Source organism: Ictalurus furcatus, chromosome 29 (assembly GCF_023375685.1).
Source record: "Ictalurus furcatus strain D&B chromosome 29, Billie_1.0, whole genome shotgun sequence".
Taxonomy (NCBI): Eukaryota; Metazoa; Chordata; class Actinopteri; order Siluriformes; family Ictaluridae; genus Ictalurus; species Ictalurus furcatus.
In genome coordinates this window covers 8658579-8678653 of record NC_071283.1, presented here as the reverse complement: position 1 = coordinate 8678653, position 20075 = coordinate 8658579, and the positions used below count along the sequence as shown (strand labels likewise).

The following is a 20075-nucleotide window of genomic DNA, read 5'->3' as shown; positions in this document are numbered from 1 at the left end:
AGTCTGGATTTGACTGCATTCATATAGGGGCATTAATTTCCATGTTCCCCTTAAAGTTTATCTAAGGGACTAGAGATTAAATTTAGCTTTGTAGTTAATTCTGGGGCAGTCATGGACCGCTCATTGTCCCTGTTAAATACACTACTAAATAGAAATAAATCTCTGAGTTCTTAAATAAATTGTTATGAGTATTCTTTACAACAATAATAGAAAGCAGTGCCATTGAAACCAGATTAGTTGGTACTTAATTCAGATATCGAGCAAGAATGACTTCTGGCTGTTTATTTACTAAAGGCTTGTGGCTACCTTGCCTCCTACGACTTGACCCAGATATCATTCTCTGGCTGTGGAGGAGCAACTTGATTCCAACGGCCTAAGTAAGAATTTTATGCCTCTGATTTAATCCCTCAGGCTGTCACATGCTCCCTCAGCCTTGTGCCCAAGCTTTCTTATACAGCCAAGGTCAAGATGAGGAAACAGTTACTGTTACAGTAAACAACATTTACACTGAGCTGCAACCAGTTTCAAAGTTCATCCTCAAAATATGAAAGTTTTGAGTGGAGACTAGGGAATTGCTAAAGCTTTAGCAACATTAAGTATTATTAGTAATGTCTGGAGCACTACTAAGGAAATGACTAAGGAAAATGGGGCTGATGAGTGTTCAGGGCTCAATTTGTGCATAAATCACCATGATGTTAAATCTCGTGTTGATCAGCAGCAAATGAAAAAGTAAAACACATCCGATGACTTAAGATGACTTTAGAATGTAGCTCAAAAGCTGGCTATAATATGAAGACTCCTCTGAGATAAGGTAAAAATAGCATACTGCTTGGTGTGTGAGGGGCTACATAAGAGCTCCAGTCACAGAGACTTGTGTAGTATTAGAAAAGTAGGCAGAAGAGAACAGAAACACTGTGAACATACTGACTGGAGTGGGTTAATTTTTTACCAAGTACTTGACAGGTATCGGTTATACAACAGTTTTTACTGGAGGAATACAGAATGAGGAGAAAGTGAGTTCCAAAAAGAGGTGAAGGCTAGTCATGGCTTTGTCTCAGCTTTGTCCTTTATGTGACTTACCAGCATCCTTGAAAACAGAGAGAGAAGACAAGGAAGGAAAAAGAGACATAAGCAAAAAAAAAAATTCAAGAAAGCGGCTGAACAGACATGAATGACACCATGGAAGACAAAAACCCTGAAGAAGACAACAAGGTGGCAAGACAGTTGAAGCTATTACAGGGAAGTGAGAAGCAAATGGAAAATAGTGACAGTCATAATGTGCTTTTTCCTACTAGTGATAATGATGATGATGACGACAAGCGACAGTTTGACAAGACATCCTTTGATAATGATAATGATGAAGATGCTACTGACAGTGAAACCAGTGAGGAATATGAAGAATATCCAGAAAAGCTATACTACTACCCAGCCTACCCAAACAGAGTTTTTCAAGCTTTGGAAGAAATGAAACGATTGTCTTTCCTCACTGATCTCACCCTAAGAACTCAAAGTGATGTTCATTTCCATGCTCACTCTTTGGTTCTGGCTGCCATGAGCTCCCTTGTCCAGGAGATGCTCCAACAAGTGAATGAAAAGAATGAGAGAGATATTTTTTTGTGTGTTGGTCCAGAAGTATCTGATTTGGGCATATCTACAGTGTTGGAGTTCGCCTACACTGGAACCATTTCTGATTTGAACAGAGGATCTTTAGCTGAAATTCAGGCTGCAGCTCTCTATCTGGGAGTTCCCAGGGTTTTGAAGCTCTGCAAAGAAGAAGAAGAAAGAGAGGGAAAGAATGATGGTGATAAGAAGATGGAGGAGAAAAATAGTAGAATCACTGCTGCAGAACAGAAGACGGTCAGCTTGCAGTCCATCAGGCAGCTGTGGGATGAAAGAGTGGGCTGTGATGTGGAGGTGGAGGCTGATGGAAGAATATTTTGTGGTATGGAGAAATAAAAAAAAATTTTTATTTGGAGATTTATGGTCTATAGTAAAGAAAATTACTATAACGTCCACAAATAAGCATATTATATACAGTATATGCTTTGAAATTGAACAGTTGAAGATTGGACAAAGACCAGGCAATGTTTCTTCAACTGCAAGCCCTGTTCTTAGCTGACTGGAGCAGAACCCTATGTCGTCTTCTGCTGTTGTAGTCCATTGATGTGATGTACATTCTGAGATGCTTTTCTGCTCACCATGGTTGTAAAGTGTGCTTATATGAGTTGCCATCGCCTTCCTGTCAGCTTGAAGCATTCTCCTCTGACCTCTCTCATCAACAAGGTGCTTGCTGGATGTTTTTTTTATTTGACACATTATTTTGTATAAACTCTTGTACAGGAAAACCCTGAGATCAACAATATGTGAAATATAACAAACCAACTCAAACCAGCCAGCTGTATTGGTATGAGGTTATAAAAATGGTTGATGATCTTGCAGGAATTTGATCAGTTCAAGCACACAGTAAGATCCACAGCATTATAAACTTGTGTTTCATAACACAGGTGGAATTTGAAACAATATGCATATTTAATTTATATCACGTACTATATATCTGCCAATGATTTCCCCTCGCGCTGTGTGTCGAAGCATGCATGAACTGCCCGAAGCGCAACAGCGCGCACTTTCATGTTGTCAGTGACTCAGTGTTTACTTTTGACACGTGTTTTGTTTTGGTTTCTGTCCTGTCTCCACACTTGTTCTGTTATTGGTTGTCTCCCTCACGCGCCATCATTATTCACAGCTGTTTATGTTTTACCTTTGATTACGTTAATTTGTTAAATCCTGCATTTGTCTTGGTTTGGTGTGAAGTATTGTGTGTTTCTGTGTTTTCCACCAGACCCGTACTAAACCTTTAAACCTCATTTCTCGTTTCATGGTTTTTGATCCTGTTTTCATTCTCCTGTTTATTGATTCTGGATTGGCCTAGTCTATCCTGTTTGCCATTTGCCTGACCTTTTGCTTGTTTTGACTAAGATTGTGATACATATTTTGGATTTGTCTGTCTGCCTCTTAATAAAGATCTTAACTGCATTTGCATCCTGCATCACCTCCTTGCATACCTGACAGAATACTTCGCCTATACTATGGATGCAGCAGGGAAGCAAGAGGGGAGCTACACCAGGATCACCATGCCAGTGTTTGATTCTGTTCACTTCCCACAGTGGACCTTCATGTATCCACCAAACACCTTCAATGGCTCTGAGGATCCTCTGGAAAGGATTCTTTCTTCAAAGCCAAATCTATTTTATAAACCCCAAAACTGAAGAGAGACAATGGCTCATATTCCTGCTGTCCTGGCTCTCTCACTCAGCTCTTAATCACCACAGGTAACCTTGGCCTAAGTTCATTTGCCTAATGAGGGCGATTTATGATAAAGCAGACTTTAAATTCAACCTGGAAATTTTTTTGGGGATGGCCAGCCTGTCAGACAAACCCAGTCGACCATTCAGCATCTTCTACGAGGAGAAGAGGGATGGAGTTGAGGATGCTGACAGGGTGACCTCCGCAGCCCAACTCCAGCCAGAGATCCACGAGGTGGGAAGAGCTCCAACCAGAGGTCAACATGGCAACCTCAACTCCAGAACTCCAGCCAGAGACCCACGAGGTGGTCTCGCCTGTAGAGCTCCAGCCAGAGGTTAACGTGGCGACCTCATCTCCAGAGCTCTGGCCTGAGACCTACAAGGTGGTCTCCTCTGCCAAGTTCCAGCTGGAGGTCAACGTGGTGACCTCATCCCCAGAGTTCCATGCTGAGACCAACAAGGTTGTCTCCCCTGCCGAGCTCCAGGCTGAGGTCAACGTGGCGGGCTCATCTCCTGAGCCCCAGTGTGAGACCTATGAAGTGGTCTATCCAGCCGTGTTCCTGCTAGATTGAAACGGAATGGCAAACCAAGTCATGTTCCAGTCGGAGGCCATCAAGACGGCCTACCAAGCCATATTCCAGTCGGAGGCCAACGAGACGGCCAACTACACTGCTCACACCTGAGGCTGATGAATTGGCCCACCATGCTCTGCTCACGCCTGAGGCTGACTACATGGCCTACCAAGTGTAGCTCATGCCTGAGGCCGACAACAAGATCTCCCAGGTTCAGTTCCAGTCAGAGGCCAACGAGATGGCCAACCAAGCGCTGTACATGCCTAAGGCCGACAAGACAGCCCACCAAGCTCTGCTCACACCTGAGGCCAATGGCATGGCCTCGCATGTCCTCCTCACACCAGAGACTACCGTCACAGCTTCCCACGACATGCTCACACCAGAGAATGCAGTCACAGCTTCCCACAACATGCTCACGTCAGAGTCCGGAGATGCAGCCTCTGAAGCCTGGTTTCTGCCTAAGAAGAACCCTAGCAATCATGTCCTAGCCCAGCCATCTGACTCCAGCAAATTTGCCGCTGACCCACCATCTGCTTCCAGACCACCACGGCAGAAGTGCCCACGGCAGAAGTGCCCTTGGGGGGAGCCTGGTGCCTTTCCTCTTGCGCTGTGTGCCGAAGCATTCAGCATGCATGAACTGCCCGAAGCATAACAGCACGTACTTCCGGGTTGTCAGTGACACCGTTTACTTTTGACATGTGTTTTGTTTTGGTTTCTGTCCTGTCTCCGCCCTTGTTATGTTATTGGTTGTCTCCCTCACATGACATCATTATTCACAGTAGTTTATGTTTTACCTTTGATTATGTTAATTATTTAAACCCCTCATGTGTCTTGGTTCAGTGCTTGGTTCAAGTATTGTGTGTTTCTGTGATTTCCGCCAGACCCGTACTAAGCTTTTAAACCTCATTTCTTGTTTCATGGTTTTTGATCCTGTTGTTGTCCTCCTGTTTATTGATTCTGGTTTTGCCTAGTCTATCCTGTTTGCTGTTTGCCTGACCTTTTGCTTGTTTTCACTACGATGATACTTGTGATACACATTTTGGTTTTGTCTGCCTGCCTCTTAATAAAGAGCTTAACTGCATTTGCATCCTGCATCACCTCATTGCATACTGTTGATAATGGAGGTGGTGTTTACTTTAGCACTTGATTAGTTTACAGAATTGTTTAAAAATGCATTTCTGAGGTACAGAACTTTTTAATTTCTTGTGTTAATTGTAGGCATCCATCCATTTTTCTGTACCTATCTTTACTATGTTGTGGGGAACCTGGTGCATATCCCAGGGGGCACGGGGCACAAGGTGGGGTACACCCTGGACGGGGTGTCACTCCATCGCAGGGCACAATCACACACACATTCATACACTATGGAAAATTTTGGACATGCCTACAATGCATGTCTTTAGACTGCGGGAGGAAACCAGAGTACCCGGAGGAAACCCCCAAAGCACGGGAACAACATGCAAGCTCTGCACATGCAGGGCTGTGGTGGGAATCGAGAGCTGAACCCTGGAGGTGTGAGCCAAACGCGCAAACCACTAAGCCACCATGCCCCCCAATTGTAGATAATTAAATTCAATTATTACTACAGTATTACTACTCAAGTATATGTGTTTTGTACTTTTTCCACCAGTGATTATTTACAGTGCTGTGACAAATTGCCCCATCCTGATTTCTTCTGGTTTTATGTATATCACATATCAAATAGTTTTAGATCTTCAAACGAAATACAACATAAATCAAAGGCAACCTGAGTAAACACACAATACAGTTTTTTTTTTTTTAATCAAGCAAAAAAGTGATCTTATCCAACATCTATCACCCATGTGAAAAACGAATTGCCTCCTTAAACTTAAAATCTGGTTGTGCCACCTTTAGCAGCAGTAACTGCAACCAAACACTTCTGATAACTGGAGATCAGTCTTTCACTTACTTCTAGGAGTAGGAGTTACTCCTATGCTGTGGATCATTGTCTTGCTGCATAATCCAGTTGCGCTTGAGTTTCAACTTACGGACTAAAGACTGGACGTTCTCCATTAGGATTTTCTGGTAGAGAGCAGAGTTCATGTTTCCCTCAATTATTGCAAGTTGCCCAGGCCCTGAAGCAGCAAAGCATCCCCATTTTGTGTTTACTTTATGCCAGATGTAACAGGACCTCTCTCTGACAAACAGTTCCACTTTTGACCATCAATCCACAGAACATTCTCCCAAAAGGTTTGAGGATCATCAAGGTCTGTTTTAGCAAAATTCAGATGACCCTTAATGTTCTTCTGGGTAAGCAGTGGTTTTTGCCTCACCACTCTTCCATGGATGCCATTTTGCCAAGTGTCTTTCTGATAGTGAACTCATAAACAGTGACTACTGATGCAAGAGAGTCCTGTAGTTCCTTTGATGTTGTCCTTGGCTCTTTGTGTCTTCCTGGATTCGTTGCTGTGCTCTTGGAGGAATTTTGGAAGGTCAGCCACTTCTGGGAAGGTTCACTACTGTGCCGAGTTTTTCCATTTGGGGATAATGGCTCTCACTGTGGTCCTTTGAAGTTCCAGAGCCTTTGTTATACCTTTGTAACCCTTCTCAGACCTCCAACCCTTCTTCCTCATAATTTCTGGAATTTCATTCAACTTTGGCATAGTGTGTTTCTGGGTAAGACCTTTTAACCTACTTCATGCTGTTGAAAAAGTTCTATTTAAGTGTTGATTTGATTGAACAGGGTTTGCAGTAATCAGGCCTGGTTGTGTCTAGTCCATCTGAACCCCATTATGAATGCAGTTACATAGATTTGGAGAATTAGTAACTACAGGGACAAATAAATTTTCACACAGGCCTAGCTGATATTGGATACATCTTTTGCTTCAATAAATAACATTATCATTTAAAAACTGTATTTTGTGTTTACTCAGGTTGCTTTTGTTTTATGTTAGATTTTGGTTAAATTTCTGAAAGAATTTAGTATGAGATATACACAAAAACAGAAGAAATCAAGATACTTTTTCACAGTACTGTATATTTGACTAAGTGAGTGTTAATGCATATGCTTCATTATTTCCTGATATGAAATCATTATGAAAGCAGTAGTACATACAGTATAGTAATAGATGCTTATTTGTGGACGTTATAGTGAAGTGTACTGAAAATTACACGTGAACATTTCAGCGAAACCAATCAAGACCAAACAGATTTTTTGTGTGTTTTTTTTTGGTCATTTACAGCACACAGGGTCATTCTGAGTGCCAGCAGTGACTACTTTCGTGCAATGTTCAGCAGCGGTATGAAGGAGACCCACCAGACCTCAGTGTCCCTGCTGTTGATGGGGGCACCTGAACTAGAATCCCTTCTTCACTGCTGCTACAGCGGACATCTGTTTCTTGATTGGGGCTGCATTTTCAAGCTCACCTCCACTGCTCTTCAGTTCCAATTCCAACCGGCTCTGTCACTTTGCCTCAATTTCATGCAGCAGGAAATGGATGCTCATAGATGTCTGGATGTAGTTGCTTTTGCCGAGGCTTATGAAATGGGTGACTTGCAAGAAATGGCAGAAGACTTTATGCTTAGGCATTTTGAGGATGTAGCAGCCACTCTGAAGTTTCAGGACCTGCCAGTGGAGAAGCTGAAGAAATATCTGAGTAGCAACTGCCTCTGTGTAACATCAGAGCTGTCTGTGTTCAGAGCAGTCGTATCTTGGATTGAAGCTGATCCAAAGACTAGGGTGAAAGAAGCCAGTGATCTAATGAGAGCTGTCCTATTTCCTCTCATGACCTTTACAGAATTCAGAGAAGTGAAGGTTATAATGTCATGGCCACAAGTCAGCAATAGGGACCTTTATGAGTCTCTGTTTGAAGAGTTCTGTACCAGTACCTTTAATTCCCATTTAGGCTTTAGGACCTACCTTCCTAAAGAAACTTTGGTCCTAGTTGGTGGTGAAAGGATCACTGAAAACCTTGATAAACGCATACCCTGTAGGGAAATATGGTTCAGCAACTCCTTCCGTAACTATGTTGGCCGAATGAAAAGAGTTGAATGGAGAAAACTGGGCGAATTACCAGAGAAACCAAGATTCTGTCATAGTGTTGGAGTAATAAGCGGGGAACTATATGTAGTTGGTGGTCGACATTATTACGGAAAGGAGGACACTATGAAATGCACCTATAGGTAAAGTACCAAGACTATACTCAAATTGCGGCTAGATCTTTTAAAGTTTCCGGTCCATTTGTGATATTCACCCTCTTCTACAGGTATAATCCAATCCAAAACAGTTGGCAAAAGTTGGCTGATATGAATGAGAGAAGGTGCAACTTTGCTCTTGTAGTTTTGGATGGAAAAATGTTTGCCATAGGTGGAGACAACGATTCAGAGGTCAGCATAGGAAGTGTAGAGGTCTACAGTCCTATTACAGATTATTGGAGGTAAGCATGATGAACACTGAAACAGTGAACTCAATTTGTGATTTTATCAAGAATTTTGACAACAGACACTTTACTATAACTCAAGTTTTTTTGTTAACTTCTCCAGCTTTGTTCACCCTTTGGATCAATCCTTAAGTGGTCATGCTGCCAGTGTATTGAATGGAGAGATTTTCATCTCAGGAGGCTTTGACAGTAGATACCAGTGCCTGGCATCCATGCTGCTCTACCACCCAGAGAAAGGCACCACAAACCTTGTAGATATGTCCCAGAGCCGGGCTCTGCACTGCATGGAGAGCTTGAAAGACTGCATATACGTAGCTGGTGGAGTCTCAGGTGTGGATGGACAGTTATTTGACCAGCTAGCCTGTGAGTTCTTTGATCCAATTAATGGTTACTGGTATACCATTATGCCCATGTCTTTGCCTCATGTCAGTGCAGCATCTGCAATGTTGGAAGGAAAGATTTATATCATTGGTGGCTATTGCCATGAAGATTACAGCGACACAAAAGTGGTCCATAGGTTTGATCCTGCAACACAGCACTGGGAGAACTTGTGTGGAACCCCTGGCTCTAACACATATATTGCTGCTTGTGTACTGGCTTTACCTCATCACCTTAGACAATAAAGACTTTTGGTTTATCCAGCTCTAAAATTTAGTTAGAAATAAAGCTAATTGTAAACTGTCATATAATCTCCAATCACACACTTGAGTATAATTTCTTTAATGTAATATTTTCTGATGCATTACCATACCTGTAAATACACTTTATATAATTAAATATGTTAAACACCACAAAATATAAAAAAATTAACAGTGCTTTAGTCAGACAACAACTGCTTTCATATTTTCTTTTCACAATAAAGTTATATACTTCATGACACATCTCTTTTGGTCTTCTAACTGCATATTTTAAGAGTTCTGAAGATGTATGGTGACTAATTGTGGTTCATTTACACAAATACTGTGTTGTGATGTTGAGTGACTAAGCTGTTTGTCACATATTGTGGACTGGTGTGAGATGCTGGCACCCCTGTGTACAGAGCATACACAGTGTTCAGTGTAGGCCACTGGACATGTTTTAACCTTTCGTGTCTTATTAGCGGAGCCTTAATATATCACACAAGTCTTCGTTGAGCACCGTTACATGGAAAACCAGTAAAACTTAATTCTTCTTTTTTTTTTTTCCATCTTCAGTAACTGCTTAATCCTGTTTAGGGTTGTAGTGGATCTCGAGTCTATGCTGGGAACACTGGGTATGTGGTGGAAATACATTCTGGATGGGACATTCATTTGCAATTTAGTATAGCCAGTCTACCTACTGTCATGTTTTTGGACAGTGAGAGGAAACCACAGAACCCAGCGGAAAGCCACATGAAGACAGGGAGAATATGCAAAAATCTACACCAAACAGTCACCTAAGTTCAAGATCAAACCACCTGTGAAACTGTCTTATTATTCCCATTACTATTTCTGGAAACATTTTTTTTAACCACAGAAAATGTTTGTTGCATTTTTTAAAATATAATGACAATGATGTCATGAGTTGGGTGTAACACGTTTCAAAGTAACACGTTACTGTATTCTAATGACTTTTTTTGATAACACAGCAATGTAACTCATTACATTTTAAATTTCTACAATTTGATTACAGTTACTGATGTCAATAAAATTACATTATTTGCATTACAAATTTATTGTAAAGAAAACAATATTAAGTAAAATGTTGTAGCCCCCCCAAATTTTTTTCTTTAGCCCTGAATAATTCTCCACACTACGGTTTGTCTGAACATCAGTAAAAGAAGACAGCTGTGTAATAATTTTATATCTTCAGTGAACGGAGGCGAGTCCAATCAGACAGGGTTTACAGAAAAATACATGGAAACACTCATGTCGTATTGGCTGACAGATCTCAATTCTGCCAAATGCTAGCTCATATAGTCTATGTGAAGAGAAATGGATATACGTAGATTTTTTTTTTAAAACCAGCAAAGGGGTTGTAACTGAAATAGTAACATCCTCTCATGCTGAGCAGGAAAACAAGGTGTGTAAATGTCTATATGAGTTCCAGTTTATGTGAACATGATATGAGCAGAGCGTAAGGAAAGATAATGTACTTTGCACGGCACTGTAGCAGCTAAACCCATAGCTTACTTGTGCCTCCCCTTGGCTAGCGACACCAAACTAGCCAAAAAAGCTAGTTAAAAAAACCAAACTAGTTAAAAAAAGTTTTATATTCCATTGGCCTGGTAGTTCTACAAACAGTGACAACACCCAAGGCACGTTTTATGAAAAATCCAACTTTTTTGTAGTGAATTTTTGTAAGTTTCATAGGTTTTGGAAGTAACTTGAAGATACTTTTTACATGTAGTAATCATTAATGTAATCAAATTGCAATTTTAAAGTAGTAATTAGTCATCTGTAGTGGATTACTTTTTTTGAGTAACTTACCCAACACTGGACATGACCAACTGTTGCTTATTCATCTGTAAAGTATGATGGATAATTAGTTCAAAGTAATTCAAGGGCCAGAAATATAGGAAAACATATGGTGTACAGGACTGAATGAGTCAGTGCAACTGATATGCCTCAGCAATGTTTCAGCAATGTCTCAGTTTCGATTGAATGTTTAGATCTATTTCAAATACTGATTTATTCAAACACTGTGTCCTAAATATTAAGGCATGTGATATAAATAAAGTTAATAAATGAAGTTAAAATGCACAGAAACATGATTAACTGAATTGGTAGTCTGTTATGACTACCAATGATCTTATTGGTTATGAGCTTTGGTTTTGTAATGAGTAAGGAATGGTCAAAGGATAAATATCATAAGTAAACTGAATAAGAGTAAAGTATAAATTTCTAGTTACACACAGGTTTAAGTATCTCTGTAGTATACTGCAATATAATAGATTAAATAAGCAATCATTCATAATAGAAGAATACCATGTGCAATATAATACAGCATATTGTGTGAATTCTTTTTACTCTAATGTCTTTGTTTTTATGTAATTATGTACTACACCAAAATTTGTTATGCTAAGCCTAGATCTTAGATCAGGTGTGTTGAAGCAGGAAAAACAGGGATTAATTTGTATTTAGTGTTCATCTTCTGTTGGTCTGCAGCTTCTGAATATTAGATATCAGCATAAAGGTTTAACAAGCAAGGCCAACAATTATAAAAAAGACATTTAAAACATTTATTTGCATTTTAACTCATTAAGCAATTCATAACTCACTTCGTATAATAGATTTACAGAACAGTTATATCAGGCAGTTTTACAGCAGTTCCACTGATCGTACTGTCTTATGTTCTAAACATTTAATACAGTAAACATGAATCATCATACTGGACTAAAAATATGGTGATAAAAAAAATAATTTAATAAATTAAAATACACTTTACAATGCAACATTCTATGATATAGGGAAACATTCATTCTTCATTGAGTCTACACTATACTGTAAGTGAAATATAATTTCGATCTATTGAATTGCAATGCAGTGTTTATTATCAATAACGCAAAATGTGTCATGCTTTTTTCCGATTCCACTTAATGTTTTTTTCAGTTTCATGTTCAAAGCTCAAAAATCACAAAATTATCACTTTACATTTTAAAAGTGAGACCTTACAAAAATATTTCCAACATTAATCATGCGCATGCTTCAGTGCATTTAATGAAATGTTTTTATTTTTATTTTTATATTTATCTTAAACTCATTTTAGTCTCTGTAACATGTCACAACTTCCATGTGCTGGGGAAGCTGTTGTTTTATATTAATGATAGCTTACAAAAAGAAAATATATAAGCCATAATATTAAAACCACTGACAGGTGAAGTGAATAACATTGATTAAAGGACTTAACGGATCTGCTGCTAAAGTCTTGGTGCCAGATACCACAGCACACCTTCAGAGGTCTTGTGGAGTCCATGCCTCGATGTTTCAGAGCTGTTTTGGCAGCACAAGGGGGATACCATTAGGTAGGTGGTTTTAATGTTATGGCTGATTGGTGTATGTTCTGTAATTCACAATAATTGTAAAAACTGTATTGCTTTAAAATCAATGGGATGGAATATGGATTTTACAGATCTTTCTGTCCCTCTGACCTTCTCAGATGAGCAGGTAAATTGAGTAAACAAGCCCGAATGTCTGTGACAGGGCCGGCCATCTTGCCCATATTCTCCCATCTCTGAGTTCCAGGGTCATAGCGATGCACCAATCTAGCCTCACTGTAATCTTCTTGAGAATAACCACCCAGCACATACAACTTCCCCTCCAGGACAGCTGAGGCAGCTCCAACATGGCAGAGAGGAAGAGGTGTGAATGCGGTCCACGCATCACTTATAGGGTCATAGCTTTCACAGGATAACTGATCAGTGTAGAACTCTCGCAAGTTACACACTCCTCCAGCTACGTAGAAGCGCTTGGCCAAGCTTTCCATGCAGTGCTGAGCTCGGTCGTGGGCCATGTCTGCCAGATATGTCGTACCTTGTTCCGGATGATAGAGGAATGTGGACACCAGGCACTGGTACTTTAAATTAAAACCTCCTGCGATAAAAATCTCTCCTTCCCAGACAACAGCTGCATGGCCACTCAGAGGCTGGTCCAGCGAATGTGTGGAGCTAAAATGAAACAGACAAGCTATTTGTTGTTCACTATATACAATTTAGCAATATATTACCTACACTATGATCTGTTTAAATAATTTTTCTTCAAATCAAGTCTTGATTCCTAAATTTAAGAAGTTTAGCCTGTAGCCACTAGTGTTGCTTCATTCAATTCATTCAGTGTAAGCATATTTTAAACATTGGTGGTTTTACATATACCGTATATGTGAGCTACATATATGGAATGGCAGGACGTATTGCATATTCTATACTTATGTAACATATGCACCTATACTTTTATAACATAGCACATTTCTCTTGCTGTCAGTTGGTTGCCATGATGATTTTATTATGTTTAAAAATGGAACTTGTGTACTCTTACATATGTTAAGCAAAGCTTCTTACAGTCTCTTACCTCCATGTGTTCGTTTCTACACAGTATTTTTCCACACTGTCCAAATTAGTGCTGATGTCCCTGTCTCCTCCAACAGCATACAGACTGTCCCCCCTCACCACCATGGTAAAGTTACTCCTATGCTCCTGCATATCTGACAGTCTTTCCCATGAGTTATTTAAAGGGTCATACCTGTGCCAGTGTGTGTATGTGTGTGTGTGTGTGTGTATGTGTGTGTGTGGGTGTGGGTGTGTGGGTGTGGGTGTGTGTGCATAATGTAAGAGAAAAGGAGATTAGGACAGAACAGAAACAAATACAAAACAAAAGAGTGCATTGCAGAAAAATCACATGTGATGATCAGTTTGTGATTATGTGAAGGATGTGTGACTGAGCACATGTGAAAACACATTAATATTTAATGTGACTTTCTGACATTGCTCATCAATCATGGACAGGGTGCCAACCCGTCACAGGGCACAATCACACACTATGGACAATTTGGAAATACCAATCAGCCTACAAAGCATGTCTTTGGACTGGGGGAGGACACCCCAGAAGGACAGGGAGAACTTGACCAATTCCACAGACACAGGGCAGAGAGGCAGGAATTGAACACCTAACCCTGGAGGTGTGAGGCAAACATGCTAACCACTAAGCCACTGTGACACCCAAATCAATCATATCAAAATCATGTCAAATCAAAAATTTACCACAAATTATAAAGTTAATGAATCGTGTGAAAAATCACATGAAAATATATTAAGCATTTTGGCCAAAAAAAAAAAAAAAGTGAAAATACAGTAAATGAATCATGTGAAATTTTTTTTTATCACATCTGAAAAATGTAACCACATACCATACATGTGAAAAATATGCAAAAATGAATTCATCATGTGATAAAACTGCGTGTGACAAAATAATTACTAGTGGGAAAATTACATCTGAAAAATTTAACTACATGTGGAAAAATTAATATAAAAAAAATGAATTGTTAATTATATGAAAAATAAATGGTGTGACAAATGGAAAAAAAAAAACATGCACTATTTGTGTAAAAATAGTCTATGAACATTTTTTTGGTAAATCTGTAAGTTTTGGAAGTCATGATAAGAAACATAAGATTATAATCATATTTTAACTATATAATACCTGTATGCAGATTTCATTGTGTCTGCCTTAGAATAGTAATAGCAGCCTCCTGCCACATAGAGCTTTTTGTTGAGTATACTGATTCCATGCCTGAACCTGGCCCGCTCTGGCATTTCACCCAAAATCCTCCACTCTATATCCTTGACCAATCCTGTACCACTACGCAGGGAGTTAACAAACCACAGCTGCTTGCTTGGAAGCCGTTGACCTTCATCTGGATTTAGTTGATCTCCTCCAACAACTACAATAACATCTCTGGGGTAACGTATGCGATGCTGAACTACTGGTCTGCAGTCTCCGAATCCAAATTCTTTTAGTGCTGTGCCATACAGATACACATCATCATCACCACTACACTCCATCTGCAGGTTAACGGCTCGGACCTCACGAAACTCACGGAAGGTCATTAGTGGAAAGCGCACTCCTGTCATTACTTCCTGGGCTTGAGACAACCTTTGGGATGGATCTGCTTCGATCCATGCCACCACCGCTCGGAAAACGGCCAGCTCAGATGGAACGCACAAGGCATCATGTCTCAGAAGGTCCAACAGCTTTTCAGCTGGCAGCTCCAGGAACTTTGGGGTAGCCATAACTTCCTGGAAGTGCACGAGGATGAAGTCTTCAGCTGTTTCAAACAAGTCACTAAGCATATAAGCCTCAGCAAAAGAAGCCACATCCAGACAGCTGTGGACATCCATTTGTTCTTTCAGGTAGTTGAGGCAGAGTGAGAGAGCAGGTTGGAATTGGAACTGAAGAGCAGTGGAGGTGAGCTCGAAAATGCAACCCCAATCAAGAAAAAGATCTCCACTGTAGCAGCAGTGAAGAAGGGCTTCTAGCTCAGGTGCCCCCATCAACAGCAGGGAGACTGAGTTCTGGTGGGTCTCCTTCATACCGCTGCTAAACATTGCACGAAAGTAGTCACTGCTGGCACTCAGGATGACCCTATGTGCTAGAAATGGAAAAAAAAGTAAATCAAGGTCATTGTAATAGCAGTATCCTGTATGCTATACTTAGTGTGTTTTTTTTTAAAATTTGTTTTGGTATTCTTTTAAAAATGACAGCTTCCTAGCTGGGTTAGACTTGAAACCTGCCCTGATAGCAAAACACCCTGTTGTAGTATATCCTTTACAGCATTTGGCAGATGCCCATATAAAGAGCAATGTACATTTATCTTATTAATACAGTGGAGCAGTTGAGAGTTAAAAGCCCAGCAGTAGTGGGATTTGAACTCATGACCATATGAGCAGGAGCCCAACAGCCTAACCACTGAGCTACTACTGACCTTCACACTACCCCAAAAGGACAAACCAAACAAGGGTTCTAGATCATTACGTTCACATTACATTTTAAGAGTGTATGTCAGGGGTATCAAATATACTGTATGTCTTGTGGACCATAACCAAATTTAAATATTAAAAAGAGCTAATCTCTGTTATTCCACTAGGTGGCAAAATAGAATAAATTGAAGTGAACTCAGCTACTGACAAAAAGTGTTAATAAAATGTAATTCTTCATTAGCTAAGCTAATAATTTGACTCTGCAACCATGTCTCTTTCCAAAATAACTCATGTGGGGCTTTCACAGCAACAAGGGCAAACACTTATGCAATCACAATTTTCATTCATTCAATTCATTTTTGGTAATGAACTGCAGTCTGCACATCAGTTGTGTGGAAGATATACAGTCACCTCCAAAAATATTGGAAGGGCGAGGCTAATTCTTTTGTTTTTGCTGTACACCGAAGACATTTGGGTTTGAGATTAAAAGATGAATATGAGACATTAGATCTGAATTTCAGCTTTCATTTCTTGATATTTCCTGGTCTATGTCACATGTTCCAATATTTTTGATCACTTTAGAAATGAAAAGCATCACAAAAAAAGAATGCAACAGTTTGGTGATGTCAGTGGGTCACAGTCTTGATGCAGTTATTGCACCCAAGGGATATGCAACCAAATATTAAATGTTATTTACTTTAATTTACTTTTGCTCACTGAAAGATTGGATGGTCTGCCAGTAAAGGTGCCTAAGTTGTATAACATATCTAGATGGAAATCTAGATATGTCTTCAGGAATTTGAAGCTGACATTCTGATCTATTGTCTCATATTCATCTTTTGATCTCAAACCCAAATGTCTTTGGTATATAGCAAAAACAAAAGAATTGGATTTGCTTTCGGACCAGACTGTACTTATGTTCAATCCATCTGTGCACTGAGCATATACAATTCAGATAAAGTGAGAAATTAACACATTTAAGAGGAATTATATGTGTGTTAGAGGTCTAATAAACTGATATTTATTTATTTTGTTGTTCTTTGCACCTAACTTGGAACTAGTTATAATGTGGCCTGTTACTTCAAATGCATTTGGAACCCCTGAATTGTGCTTTTATCCCCTTCAGCTACCATTTTTCCTATACATTAATGTTCTTGATGTACCTGGTTCAACACCTCTAATGAATATAAATTGAACAAATCTATAGCATATGATTAATAGTGTGGCATATCTTTACCATGAAATATTCTTCCTTCAGCCTCCAGCTCCACATCACAGCCCACTCTCTCTTCCCACAGGTGCCTGATGGACTGAAGATTGTCCTGTCCGTGCTCTTCACCAACGATTTTTCTCATATTCTTCTCAGCATTTTCCCTCTCCTCTTCTTCTTGGCACAGTTCCAGAACTCTGGGAACTCCCAGATAGAGGGCAGCAGACTGAATCTGAGCTAAAGATTGGCTGTTCAGACCAGCTATGTTTCCAGAGTAGGCAAATTCCAACACTGCAGATAACCCCAAATCAGATACTTCTGGACCAACACTTAATAATATCTCGTTCTTGTTCTTTCCATTCCGCTGTTGGAGCATCTGATGGATGAGGGAACTTACAGCAGCCAGGACCAAAGAGTGGGCATGGACAGTAAGTCCATGTTCAACACTAAGAGTCAGGTCAGTAAGGACAGAGCAACACCTCAGCTCCTCCATTGCTTGGAGGATCTCAGTTGGGTACGTGGCTTTAGTGTACTTCTGTGTTTCTTGTTTGTCATTCCACTTGTTCATCATCCCCTGAATTGTTCTCTCATTTTTTATGTCATCCCTTTCATTCATCCCCATTCTGCTGTCATTGTAGGTCCTAATCCATGTCAACCTCCTGCTCTCCCTTTCAAACTCTTCCCCTCCTTCCTCCATCGCCTTTTTCCTTTGCTCTTTCTCTCTTCTCCACCGCTCCTCCCATTCCATAGGCAGATAGCGCCTTGTGAACTCCATGCTTGTTGATGAACTGCTGCACGACAGTGAGCAAATGCAGGTCTGTATTGTTAGTTTTCCTCTCTGTTTTCAGCAATCTGTTTATACAGTGCCACCATGATTAATTCCTGAGGTAAACAGCATTCTAATTTTAGACTTTGCTTCAGTAGATCGAATGTCCTTAGACCTTGTTGAGCCTTTGCAGTCTTAGCAAGTGGGAGACAGTAGGGGCCAAAAGTCCACTACCAAGAACATTTTCAGGCAAGATTAGATCATTCTTCAGTAATATTAAACAGTGACCCACAATCACAAAACTTTCTCTCCCTAGTGTCTTCTTGACAAATTGATAACACCAGCAAAAACATGTAAGCTGACAGGGTCATGCTGTCATGATACAAACAGGGTCTACAGAGGATGTGTGATTTATTTATTTATTTATTTTGCATGTTTCCCTTAATGAATATAGAATTTGGATAGTTTCTACCTAAATATACAAAATACAGGGTGGTGCCACTGCAAAGTGATTAATTATGCATGCACAACATATACAATTATGCACGCACAACTACCTATAACTATAACTAACTAAAATTCAGTTGAAAATGGCAATTACATATGCAAATTAATATGACTGAAAGGCAGGTGTTAAATTTGCAGAAGCCCCTTTACACCACTTGAAGACAAAATAAAACCATTTACTAAGCCTTAATGATGACCGAGTTTACCTAAATCATGCCTTAATAAAATAATTAGAAATTCTCTTGATGTGAAGATGACTTATTACTGTGGTAAAGTTTCATATTATTTATTCTCCACAGGCTCTCATGTCTGTTGCCAACTGCATTTAAAACGGCCCTTGAAAAGGCTTCCTCATAAACAGAACACACACACTCATGTCTATGCTCTTTTATTTTAATTTATGTTCATAGCATAAGTTTGAACAGTTTGTTGACTGTTTGCCTTTAATTAGTGGCCATTGACTTTATATACTGTTTCGTCCTCTTGCTTTCCACGAGACCATTCATGCGGTTCTTCTTTGTAAATCACGCCCAACACACCAGCTAACTGAGTCTGGAATTAATAATTATAATCAGAACTTGTTATTTGGAATCTTAGTAAATCAGGGCATTGCTGTATAAAAACTAATTTGTTTGGGGGCGTATCTGTGCACTGTACATACTGTGATTCTAAACCTCTTAATTTCAGTTTTCATTGTCCTTCTAGGTCAGTTTGTAGTTGCTTTTGATCATATCTGCCTTGATTTTGACCTTATGGACTGTGTCTGTCCCCTCACCACAGGCTCTGACAGTGCTTGTAATGCAGCTGAAATGTATTTTGGTACCATACTTTTTTACAATTACTTCTTAACTGCTAAAGTGGTTATAATATGGTATAGAACATTACAGAAAAGCTTTAAGGCAGAGGGGTTCCCAAACTAGGGGTCCTGACTCCATGTGGGGCCACTTGATTTAAAAATGGGTTGTAATAGATTCTCACAATCTCCTCTTTTGTTTTATTCATTTATTTTATAAATCAATATAATGAAAATCGCTGTTTGCTATTATTTTTTAAATGTTTCTGGGATTCACATTCAAACAAGCCATATTAAAATTAAGAGTGAATAGATGCTCTTTTAGATTTTTTCACTCTGCTGACATACTGCACTAGTACGATTACAAATAGTTCTAGTACCCCCCACCCCACCTCACAACCCGAACACCGCCCAGGCCCCTCTCCATATCCTTAGCCTGTACATACATGAATCATGGTGTAGTTGTAATATCAATATAGCAATCTCATTAAGGCCACATAATGGCAGTGAATTGTGATTGACATACATTATATTTTAATAATGCTTAATAATGTCTACTATATTGACACACATACCACTCTTTTAGATTTGGCTAAATCAGACTTAATACACTCACAAAATAAATAAAGAATGACAAAGTAGAAATGTAACTTTTGAGAATTTTCACGTGAACCCCAGTTTAAGAACGGCAGATTTAAGGGGGACAAAGTTTAAAACACTTTAGGTTCTAGATTGAACCTTTGTAAATATGAACCTCATTATGTTGTATTTTTTATCTTTATCAAAAAAATCACTTAAATTTTGTGTTCCATTTGACTTTTTCAGACAAACAATTCTGACCATTTTTTCTGATCTATAAATTCTTCAGCTTAAAACTCTGATTTTTTTTCATAACATCATAATAAAATAGGTAACAAGAGGTTTCTGCTCTCAAGAAATAATTTAATGTATAAGGTTGCCTGTTTTGTTTTGTTGCTTTGCTCAAAATTGACATCATAGTATATATCTCAAACGATGCAGTGGTGGCTTGGCGGTTAAGGCTCTGGGTTACTGATCGGAAGGTTGGGGGTTCAAGCACCAGCACTGCTAAGCTGCC

General features: G+C 39.5%; 2 protein-coding genes across 2 annotated transcripts; one reads left to right on the top strand and one right to left on the bottom strand.

Moving 5' to 3' along the window:
* Positions 1-1412: 1412 nt before the first annotated feature.
* On the top strand, positions 1413-9087 carry LOC128604493 (kelch-like protein 33). The gene is made up of 4 exons (XM_053619661.1): positions 1413-1942; positions 7078-8017; positions 8101-8271; positions 8378-9087. Exons 1-4 carry the CDS (start codon positions 1465-1467, stop codon positions 8895-8897), a joined length of 2109 nt encoding a protein of 702 aa, XP_053475636.1. The 5' UTR covers positions 1413-1464; the 3' UTR covers positions 8898-9087.
* Positions 9088-11395: 2308 nt separating this feature from the next.
* On the bottom strand, positions 11396-18328 carry si:ch211-63p21.8 (kelch-like protein 33). Its single transcript, XM_053619679.1, has 4 exons — positions 16941-18328; positions 14427-15375; positions 13299-13469; positions 11396-12898 (listed from the first exon to the last, which is right to left on the bottom strand). The coding sequence occupies exons 1-4, from the start codon at positions 17686-17688 to the stop codon at positions 12358-12360; spliced, it is 2409 nt and encodes an 802-aa protein (XP_053475654.1). The 5' UTR covers positions 17689-18328; the 3' UTR covers positions 11396-12357.
* Positions 18329-20075: the final 1747 nt, after the last annotated feature.